Consider the following 12,124-nt stretch of genomic DNA (forward strand, 5'->3'; position numbering starts at 1 on the left):
AAAGGTTGGAATGATCAGTGCTGTATTGTTTCCTGGTCCTCATCTGTCAGTGGGATTTATCTTTCTTTCAGAATCAACTTTTTCTTTGTGCTGTCTCTGGTAAATGCTGAATACAGCTGATATATTTTGGACAACTAACCTTAGTTTACTGTAATGTGGATGCAAGTTGTATGTATGACTATTTGCTGTATTTGTGTTGACATTTTAAAGTTGTGGGTATCACTGTAACTCTTAAACAACTGCTGTTTTCATTAAAAGCCTATTCTGTTGAAAAATGTTAAAGATATCAGACGTAAGGATATAACAGACTGAGAAATTAAAATATTCAACTGTATAAAGCAATCTCCACATTTTAATATCACTGTTGTTTTAAAGGGCTCTTGCGACACATTGATAATGTCCCTACCTCTGTGCTGGGAAGTCTGGATTCAAAGTCCCACCCTTGTCCTGGAGTAATATGTCTGAAGGGTCTGATTAAAAATATCTATACTCCTTCAGCCAATAATGGAAATTTATGCCAACTGTTTAATATTTATAAAATGTACAATGCTCCAGTTCTGCGCCCAATATTTTGTTGTAGAAGCAAAATTATGCAAAATAAATTTGGGAGGTCACTGAGCTCTGAGAAGTGAATGACATCATGTTGGGCATCGACCTCTTTAACGGCTTCAAGTTCATTCCTGTTGAATGCGAAATTTCACTCAGTGTGAGCACAGGGATTATGTCAAGGTGTCTCACAGCCAATTGTCTGTCCTACTCTCCTTGCACACAGCGGGAAGACAAAACAATGCCAAAAAAGCTCCCCTTTTCTCTACACTCCTAATACAGTCTGGAGCAATCTATAAACTTCATAATTAAAGAGACTGTCAGAAGTGAGTTGTGTTTAGGCTTTGCTGTGTCGTCTACAAACAGGGTCATGCAAGGATGAGATTTGCATAAGCTGTTCCTGGTCCTTGAGCCTAGACACCTCACTGATGAGTTAGTTTATTTGCATAGATAATATTGATACAAGTAGAACAATTGCATATATCAGAAAATTTATGCCTCAGAAAGCAACATCTGCAAAGGTTAGAATCAGAGATTCCCCCATAATAAACCCATCTGTCTGGGATTATTGTTCAGTGGTTAAAAACTCATGTAGAATCATTTGAGTAATTTCAAAAGCCGCAGAACTAAATCAGCTGTAGAAAAGACTGAGCAATTCAAATTTAAGCATGGGTTTCCCAATCTCAGGTGACCACCTCCTGGGAGCAAGGCAGGCAAGCCTAAACTCACGTAAAAGTTAGATTGTTCCTTTCCTTGCTCTTCAATCTCTGTTTGATCGAAGGAGGCGGGGAGGGGAGTGCTGTCTGTACCATTTAATGCTTATATTGCGGCTTGCGTCTGTGGAAAACATTTTGTCATGTGAACTGTGCTTTCCTTGCTTGTGTTTAGTCCTGTGTTTGATTCCACCAGCTAACACATGGAAATCCAATGCTCCGACGTATAGCAAAGAACTTGGATTTAATTGCACCTTCATATTCTCAGAAAGCACCAAAGCGTTTTGCATGAAAGAAGATGTTTAATTTATTGTAGCTTTATAGGTAAAATCAGTAGCCATTTTGCACACAGCAAGGTGTCACTAGCAGCAATGAAATATAGGACCAGTTATTTGATCATGTTGACCAGGGCATTTCTTTAATGCTTCACTGAATATTATAACTGGATCTTTAAGCTCTATACATCTGATTCAGCACACAGAAGTGACCTTTGTCATGACCTGTAGATGCATTCCCAGCATGGTCAGTGAACTGTAGGTTGATACCCCTTGGTTAGCTTCCTTTTAATTTGTATGGTTCAAGTTCAGGTGGACTAGCAGTCAGGCCTTTGCTTTAAACAGATTAAAGATTAGTTTATTCAACTGCACAATGGAGTATGTTGGGTTAAAAATACATCTGAGAGACGCTAACTCCGACAATACCTTACTTTAGTATTAAATATCAGACGTAACATCAGCCAAAACTCAAATGCAGGACTGAAGTTTCTGACTCAGGGATGTAAAGTCATACCGGAGGCCAAGGTAAACTCATCATATTTTCCCAGAATTCAATGTACAAAGCAGGTCAGTCATTTATCACCACTTCCCCATTTCATTAAGTAACCATCAAAAACATGACACCATAGAAAATTGAGCAAGCTTAGGCCATTCGTCTCTTGCAACCAGCTTCCCCATTCAGTGGCTGATTTGATCACAGATTCAACTCCACTTCCCTGCCTGTCCCCATAACCTTTAACTCCCTTGTAGGTCATAAATTTATCGACCTCAGCCCTGGGTATTTTCAGTGACTCAGCTTCCACACTTCTCCGGTGTGGAGTCTTTCAAAGAATAGCAAACTGTTGAGAGAAGAAATTCCTCTTTGACTTATTTATAACTCCTTGGTTTTGGTGCATGGCACTGTTACTATAGCAACTGTGATGCTTTTGCTTTCCTTTTCTAAGGCAAAGCTTAGGAAAGGGTTGACTACAGGTGGTAACAACTTCAGTCTGAAATTTCTATTCCTTGTGAAGAACATATGCTGCATTTCTCAGTGAGGGCGCTTGGAGGGTTTTGTATCTTTTCCTAATGTGTTTATTTGCCCATGAAAAGAATATGTCAGCCTGGTTTCTCAAAAAATGACCCAAAAGCTCTCCTCATCTTTGCCTCCTCTAAATGTGGTGCAAGACCAAGAAACAGAGCCCTCAGCAACCAACAAGGGCAGTACAATGCAGCCTGCGCCACTTGACCCATCCCTCTCAATGGAGCTGGGGAGTGAGGACAATATACAGACCACTGTTCCGAGTTAAATCCTCACCTTACCCATTGTGTTATAGCAGCTAAATGGTAGATTTACTGTCAGCATCCTCTTTCCTGGTAGAGATCTACAGGGCTTGGTCTAGCATGGTAGAGGAAAACCACTTGGTTGTCTATTGAGATGAGCCAATTGTCTTAAACACAGTGTAGTTTACTATGTACAAATAACCATGTACAAGTTACATCAATACGATAGACATTGTTACAGAGACTGAAGAAGACGCAGATGGGAGATCCTATCGCCTTGAGATCCTAAGCTATTCTCCTACAGTATTTGTATGTCATCAACATAGTGGATGGTGCTTAATGGACTGCTCAGCCTAATTACCCTTTTTGAACCCTTACGCCCTAATAGGATGAGGTCTAGTTTCATGAGTAGTTGGCTGTAGTTAGAGGGTAGAAAGGTTGGCTCATTCCCAGGAAATCACAGATACTTGATACGAGTTTTTCACTGTCACGTTACGCAGATGTTGGGTAATATAAGAACCAGAGGTGGGCGTAGGGCAGCAAGTGGAGATTACTATTAAAATGGAAGGGCAAGTGTTCAGTTGTTCAATTTTCGCAGCTGGATTATATGTGTCCATTGACTGCTTGGTCACTACATAGTTAAACTTGGGTGTGATCACTTAGAAAGAAACCTAAACTGATATAAGCTTGTCTAAGCAAGAGGGAACAGACATTTTAAATCATTGAATCAAACTCCTGTTGCACACATTAGAGCTGAAATGTATCATCTCTGTACATCTGTGACATATAAAACACAACAGAGTGTGATACAGTAATCTAGACTAAAATTAGAGAGGTCTGCCCATGATTTGATGTTTCATATCTAAGAAGATGTAATTGTGTGAGGCAGGATATCAGAAGCTAATGGTATTATTTGCTGTCTGAAGATCACTTTTTCAAATGTCTCCACTCTGCCTCTGTTTCAGGCCAGGCAGAAATTGCTGTACTATGTTCCAGCTCAGCCAAGCTAAATTTGCAGGTTCAGTCTATATACATCAGCCTGAAGCATCTAATGGATATGGTGGCAGGAATGGTTGTCAAATTAGGATTTGTCCAGCTATAGTCCAAAATCAACAGTGTAAAGACTACCAGCAGTGATATTCATTCAGCCAGCTCTGTGGAAAGAAAGGATTTATGACTGGCTTTCCAAGGCCACGGTATAAATGGTTGAGTACAGGGGGTAAAATATTCATTCCCAGTTCTGCCATTCCTCAAACTGCTGGATTCAAAACAGCATGTTAGAGCTGATATTTCTCGGTGATAAGCTTGGGAAATGCTTGTTTACCGGGTGCCAACGAGGGGGAAAGGAGTCACAAATCCTTTACAGAGGAGAAAAAACTTGTGGATGCTGAAAATTTTTGGTGTTGATTCTTTTGGCCCCATTCATTGCGCACTCCAGCAGCAGACATTTCAGGGAAGAGTTAACACCTGCTGCATTTTAAATCTTATACCTAGCCCTGCTCAGTTAATGGATCTGAAAAATAATGGAGCTAAGGATATGGAAGGCCAGCGTTATAAATGTCCTTTTTAATTTGCAGACAGTGTGCAGAACTCCTGAGGCTGTGGGCCTTTCTGATTTTTTTTTGATTTGGACTGCATTGTGTCCCGTGTTTGACTATACTATTTGATCTATGCTCACTGTACTTGAGACATGTTAAACACTGTAAATTAAACCTATTGCACACTTAGAAATGAGTAAAATCATAGAATAGAATCATAGAATCATTATTCAGCCATCGAGTCTGCACTAACCCTCTGAAAAGCATCCCACCCAGACCCACACCCCGACCCCATCCCCAAAATCCTTCATTTGCCATGGCTAATCCACCTAACCTTTGGACTGGAAACCAGAGCACCTGGAGGAAACAGTTCCAATAACACTGCCTCAATCTCTGGGTTATTTGTCTGGTGACATTGCAACTCCACCACTGCCTTCCCTACAAAGTATAAATAATGTATAACTATTTATGTTTTGCTTCAGACACTTGCACTGTTCTAGAGATAGTAGGAACTGCAGATACTGGAGAATCTGAGATAACAAGGTGTAGAGCTGGATGAACACAGCAGGCTTTCCTGCTCCTCTGCTGCTTGGCCTGCTGTGTTCATCCAGCTCTACACCTTGTTATCTCACTTGCACTGTTCTCTTGTGAAAGGTATGAGAGCAATATAAGTCATTGCTGCTCCAGTGTTGATGTAGGTTATGGGTCTGTGCGAGTATGAGAGATGAGTTTGACAGCAGCGAAATAATGAAACTCTGAAACTGAGTCTTTTTGAGGCATTGGGGGTCTGGTACACTGGCAGGAGAGCAGTGAGAGAGCCTTGCTGCAAAGGCTTATCCAAACCGCATGTCAATCGGGCAATGCCAGTGTCACCCTGCAGACCTTCCCAAGAATCAAGGTCCCGGGGGTGGAAGTCCCAGCCAACAGAAGCTGCTGGCCAATCAGAGGCACTCCTGAAGTTCTCAGATCACAGGGAGCCCTGGGCAAATGTACAATGTTAGGGTGTTGGAAGTGTTCATGGTTTGAGGGTGATGGGACGTGAGGGTAGAGAGATAGGAAGTAAAATCAGGCCATTGCCTCCCAGCATGTATTTTTCTGTCCAACTTCCAGTTTTTAGATGAGACACTGAGTGCCTTTGACCAAGGGACCTCCCCCACCTCTACTTGAGGTGAGGAAGCGAATGGATAGTAGGAAAACTGTTGTATTCTTCGCGTGGTCAGTATGTAAGTATACCTTTAAGAGATATCCTCATTATTTCATCAATAACAGCATGTGACATGAGGATGCAAAAATCTCATACTCCATCTATAGGTGATCACTTGCAGCATGTCATGCTAATGGAGCATGCTGCTCTTTGTAACTGAGTAGATTAATGTGAGTCTAGACACTGATTTGCCTCAGAAATGTGATGTGTGTATACAATAGTTAGCTGTAATAAACATCAGTTGGATTCTTCAATACTATACAATGCACGCCTCATTCCTTATTAACATGAGTTAACATAAATATTGCTGCATCGGGTAAAATACCCAGCTTGAGGGTAAACTTGCTTGATCGAGGAACCTCCCCATCTAACTTGAGGTGAGGCAGGGTAGAGGAAGTTGTTAATGGCACAGGGTGAAAGGTGTATCTGGAACTGGGCTAATCCCAGTGGTGGCATAACGAGGCCCTTAAGTGGTCCTTTGTGGGCAGTCAGATTGACTATGAGCTGTCCTGCTCAGACTTTATTCAAGCAGAGGAGGAAACACAGTGAGCTTTGGGCACAGCTGCAGCCACCAAATTTAAGTGCCTAGCCACCTCCAACCTCGGCATCTCCGGGAACAGAAGATCCAAGCCAACATTTCAGGTTTGTGACCTTTCATCAGGACAGATCAACACATTATGATGAAATGTCACAGACCTGAAACTTAAACTCTATTTCTCTGCTTGATCTACAAAGGTTCTGTTCTCACCCAACTCTTGTTGCAGCAAGTCACACAGTCACTATACCTCGAAGAGGCATGCTGATGATATCATCACTGTATCATAGCATAGAAATTTACCAAAGCTCCTTAGACAACACCCTCCAAGCCTATGATCACTTCCATCTAGAAGGACAAAGACAGCAGACATATAGGAACACCACCACCTGCAAGTTCCCCTCCAAGTCTGTCATCATCCTGATTTGGAGATATATCACCGTTCCTTCAGAGTCACTGGATCAAATGCCTCCCTCATGACGTTGGGAGTTTACCTCCACCAAATGGACAACAGTGGTCCAAGGAGGCAGCTCACCACCACCTACTCAAGGTGAACTGAGGATGAGCATTAGATACTGGCCCAACCAGCAAGGCCCGTATACTGTGAATGAATTAAAATAAAGTGACCTGAAGGTGCAAAAATCCTGTACTCCATCTCAACTCAGATCACTTGAAGCATGGTACTCTACTTGAAGTATGATATGTATGAATGTAATGTTTATGCATCATAGTTAACTGTAATAAGCATCTGTTGGATTCTTCAATACCATGATGTCCATGCCCAGTTTCTTATTTTATGGGAAATGACAGAAGCATTGTGGTGTCAGATAAAATACCATGTTGGAGGTAAATCTACATCCACACAAACACCTACAGATTGAATTGTCTTTTCCTATCCTGGGGAATTGCAGTATCCCAATTCCTTCCATAATTACGACCAGCTGAAATTGTAAACTGAGACTTGATATCTTTCTATTCTGAAAATTATTCACTGCCTTTGATAACCAGACCCAGGAGGGAGCAGTGTGCTATTTTTAACACCAGATGCATTTTATTGAATCCAATAAAAAGTTTTTAACATAAAGTATGAAGGTTGTAATAAATATAATTGTCCCTTGAAGCATCATTATTACAAAATTCGACAGTAATGTGACAACATAGAATTTGTTTTATTAAGCACTGTGCAGGTTAGAAGAAGTTTTTAAAGGAACTTATAAACTCTCATTAGAGAAACAAGCTCCTTTATATTTAAGAGGATTAACATTGACACTTGTGAGCCTGGGCTTCCATTATGCTGTATCTGACCTGTTCCAGAACATGAAGCCTGCTGCAGAAAAATAGAATCTCTCCACATTTTCTCTCTTGAAGCTAAAATATGATCTACTCCTTATCTCTATTCCCTTTCACCTTCACTTCTTCCCCGCCACTCCAAATGCACATCATACCTTCTCGTTTGAAATTGTGGAATGCCTGCAAAAGACAATTGTTTCTGCTGTTGCACCAATCATAGGCATTGCCATCTTCATAATACAACACAGAGGTTTCAGGTAACCAAATGCTGTGATGTGGAGGTGCCGGTGTCGGACTGGGGTGGACCAAGTCAGAAGTCACATGACACCGGGTTATAGTCCAACAGGTTTATTTGAAATCACAAGCTTTCGGAGCGCTGCTCCTTCATCAGGTGAAGTCTGACTATAACCAAATGCAACCTTGATTTGACATTTTCAATTGCAAAAGAAACTAATGGTTCTTTCCTGCTATTGTTTTTCCTTTCACACAGTGATGGGAGTGTAGACGATGAGCCACTGTGCCCAGAAGAAATAGATTACGACACAGACAATTGCACGGACGAAGATGATGACTCCATTGACCTTGCTGCTGAGCTCGAGTTGAGCTCTGGGGACGAGCTCGAGCTTGATAAGAAGTGACTCTCCATTACAGAATCTGGGAGTGGACATCCAAACATCGAAAAACAGACTACCACATTGCCATACTTGTCACCAGTGATATCCAAACACAAGAGAGCTTCGGAATGGAGCAAAGAAACCCTGTGACTGCAATTTTCCCCTTGCTGTTCTGAAATGATCTGAATATTGTCTGTACAAACTGCTTTCGTTGTGATAATGTTACTCAGTGTTTTGCTATCCTGTAAGTCCTAGTTATAGTGTGGATTCCCACTTAACTCCCTATAATGGCTGTTTAGAGGTCTCACAGATCTGTGGAGAATGCTGAGTCCAGCATTCCTTATCCTTTCCTGTCAAAGATGGAGGTGTCAGGCTGAGGAGGAGGCTACAAGAACAGGGCTTTGACATTTATTGGCAATCATGTAGTGCACCCCAATTGTAGTCATTGGCATCTTGATAATGCAACACAGAGGCTTCAGACAGCTGAATGCAACCTTGATTTTACATTTTCAATTGCAGAAGAGACTGATGGTTCTTTCCTGCTACTGCTTTCCCTTCCACATAGTGATGGGAGTATAGACAATGAACCTCACACCCACACTCCTGCACCCACACCCTCCCACACCAGCTTCCACAGGTCTCACTCCTTTCCTGCTCTCACTGAGGGATTGTAACAGGTTTCAATGTGGGGTCAGAGTGAGAAAATGTTTGGGAAGCTGTGCCTTAAATGAAGAACAGTTAGGCCATCAGCATGGAAACGTTAAAGTAACATGAACATGGGAACTAGGTAGGATGACGACCTCGATCACTGAAGTTGAGTCACTTTTATTTTAAAGTTTGTTGTAAATTGGTCTAAACTCAGTCAGCTTGGGCTACAATCTACTTGGCACCTTCTCTCCATGTTTTTAAGTTTTCCTGCAGATTCACAGAAGGAAGACAATGTGGGAAAAGGTGTCACACTTGACCAGAGCTCCATGAAAACCGTCGCTGCCTCATGAGATAGCTTGAGACACCAGAATCTCCTTACTGTTCATGGGAAAGCTGTTCAGATTCATGCATTTTGTGCTGAGTGTAGGGTTATGGCCCTAAAAGTCATTTAACTAGCCTCTTGTTCTGTCAGTTGGTGCACACTGGGGAGCGATCTGATTGATTTTCTGACTTCCAACTGCTGAAGAAGTGATTTTTTTTTACCCCAAGGTGTTACAAAGTTGTTGAAGTTTGTAAGCTTCATTCCTCATGCTGTTAATCTCCCCCGGTTTGGTGTTTTGTCCATCTCTGTCTGACAACTATCCCCATTCTGGCCATCTTTCACAGGAAGAGGAATGTTGGTGGAGGATTGGGGGTGAAGGTGGGGTTGGTGTTTTGGAAGCTAAATGTGAGAAGGTGTTGATCCCAGAAAACATTGAGGACCTCGAGCAATACAGAAAGGTTGGAGAACTATGAAACTCCTCACTGATTGCTGAAGGCTGTAATGGGAAGCAATCCAAGTTGACATCAAGTGATTGTTCATCCTCATAGGTGTTGAGGAGCCAGAGAGAGACATAGAAAAATGCCATGACCCCAGATAAGCATGCAGAATCTGCCCTGCTGCAATCATTGCTGGGCAAGACCTCCAAGAGGTGGAGAATCAATGCAACTTTTTCTTTCTCTCAGAGTCTTCCAAGATCCAGAGTCTGCTCTATGGAACAGGATGAGACGTGCTTATATTTCTTCTCCGAAGGTACGTGGAGACTACCCTGTGATTAGCAGCCTTAAATGGTTGACTGTCTTGCAGCTAGATGTGCTAAGTATCAGCAAATCCTCATGTTCTGTGCAAAGTGAAGCTTACAGCTGACATCACTTCCCTGTCCTTCCTGCCTAACCTGGACCAGGAGACGATCTATAATGAATAATAAACACATGTATGTTAGCTTTTCTGATATAGATTGCACCCACTGCCCCATGCTTCAAAAATGGGCCCCAGTCTTGGTGCTCAGTGACATCCCTGGGCAGTCCCTGCTCGCCTCCTTTTACCAATATGCATCCACCCTGATATCACCCAGCACAGATCTATTTCATTTTCCTGATGTCAAATACACATTCACATGAGGCCTCAAAAGTGAAGGTCACTGGTTTATTGTCATTTTAGTTCTGCCTATTTAATTCTTGTGGAATCATGGGCATTTGGGTCTACATGCGCTGTCACATCCTTTTATCTATAACTGGATTTCCAATCAGCCATCCCAAACTTGTTTTATACAATGTTAAAGAACATTTCCTTGATTATCCACTAGCCTTTTCATCTTTCCTTTTAGCCCTATCTGTACCCTCCATTTCCCCTCTTTATTTCCTATAATCCTTTTGATATATTTTGGGATTGTTAACACGGGTTTTATCAGATCTCTCCCCTCAGTCTGATTTTAAATCCCTTTCCTTCCTTGGAGCTTTTATTATGCTGCACATTCTTATCATCGGATAAGAGTTTATTTATTTCATACCTCACCAGATTTGAAGATTCTCTGTGGCTGAGCTGTTGTCCATCCATCCTGCCTGTGGAGAAACATAACATGTTCAAAGAGGGAGACTGGTGCATTCAGATATATACAAAAATATCCACACTTTCAAGACATTATATCATAGAATCCCCCACATTGGGCCTGTCGGGTCTGCGCTGACCCTCTGAAGAGTATCCCGCCCAGATCCAGGCCCACCACCCTGTCCCCATAACCCCACATTTGTCATGGCTAACTCACCTAGCCTGCACATCCCTGGACACTATGGGCAATTTAGCATGGCTAAACCACCTAACCTGTGTATCTTTGGATTGTGGCAGGAAACTGGAGCACCCAGCGGAAACCCACACAGTCACGGGGAGAATGTGCAAATTCCACACAGACAGTCACTCAAGGCCAGAATCGAACCCATGTCCCTGGCACTGTGAGGTAGCAGTGTTAACCACTGAGCCACCATGCCACTCTAATATCCATGAGGAGAGCTTAGAAATAGGAGGAAGACGAGGTCATTTGGATCCTCCAGCCTGCTTCACCAATCAATAAGATTGTGGCTGATCTGGTCTTGACCCCCGACCCCACTTTCCCGCCTATTTCCAAAAGCTTCCGGTACAAAACGCTGCCTTGAATATATTCCATGATTCAGACTCTCCATTGGAAGAAATGTGAACTGGTTCAAAGCAACGCCAGCTGGGTTTAATGTGGAGAAATTGTTGGTCATAAACATTTGGACTCGAAACAGGAAATGTTTGTTGGGTTGTCAATTAGCATGGGATGAAAGGATAAGGACATGGCAGTGAATCAGTCGCTGGCAGTATTGAGTCAGTGTGAAACTCTTAACAGCTGGGCTAATTATACAGTCAGGCCTCAAAACTATTAAGTGTGAACTGAAGCTGGTTATTATAAGTCTATATAATTTGTTGGTTAGGATGTTTGCAATATAATGCAGAGTTTTGGATGGCTTCTGCTTCGAATGGACACTGAAGCAAAGGGACGAGAGAATGGCTCGGTCATACCTATTTTAAAAGATATAGATATTTACCAGGTTTATGAGGTTCTGAGCAATGATGAGCTGAACGTTGTGAAGTTTGTTACATAGAACACTCACAGTAATGTATTCAATTGGAAGTTGCAATAAAATCTTAGCAAAAAAATGTCAGACCAATCAAGCAGCTTTTCTGGCTTCATATTTTTTGTTTCAAAAATATACTTTATTCATAAAAACAACTTTACATATATACATCGTCACAAATACAGATCAGTTCTGTACGGTAGTTTATCAAGGAAACAAAAACAGTGGAGTTTGACTCTGTCCAACAAACCAAAGACATCTCTTACACAAGCAAGACTACATTTTCATGCCAGGATGGTCTGATAACTGAATGGACCCTGTTTAACTTCAGCAGAAAGACTTCAGACAGTGGTCTTTCCCCATTGCGCCATGGCAGCATCTGTCCCAAGCCTTAGTCCATCTCTAAGCACAGGGCTTTCTGGCTTCATATATTTCTGTTTATCCTCAATCCTATTCTTTGAATTTCTCAAGATGTCTAAGACTTCACTGTTTCTGTCATGTCATTGATAATTTCCAATACTCTTCCTCGACTTAGCACCTTCTTTTCAGTTTCCTTTATCCTTGTTTTTGATTGTTTCTTTATTA

The 12,124-nt window shown here is 41.9% G+C and overlaps 1 protein-coding gene across 1 annotated transcript in view; it reads left to right on the forward strand.

Annotated features, from left to right (window-relative positions):
- LOC109928951 (cytosolic carboxypeptidase 4) overlaps nt 1–11,632 on the forward strand; it is a 272,400-nt gene extending 260,768 nt beyond the window's left edge. The window contains exon 24 of the mRNA XM_048616090.1: nt 7,855–11,632. Coding sequence (XP_048472047.1) covers nt 7,855–8,002 — 148 coding nt within the window. The 3' untranslated portion in view covers nt 8,003–11,632. The remainder of the gene's footprint in view (nt 1–7,854) is intronic.
- Nucleotides 11,633–12,124: the final 492 nt, after the last annotated feature.

The sequence above is a fragment of the Rhincodon typus genome, chromosome 33 (assembly GCF_021869965.1).
Source record: "Rhincodon typus isolate 14 chromosome 33, sRhiTyp1.1, whole genome shotgun sequence".
Lineage (NCBI taxonomy): Eukaryota > Metazoa > Chordata > Chondrichthyes > Orectolobiformes > Rhincodontidae > Rhincodon > Rhincodon typus.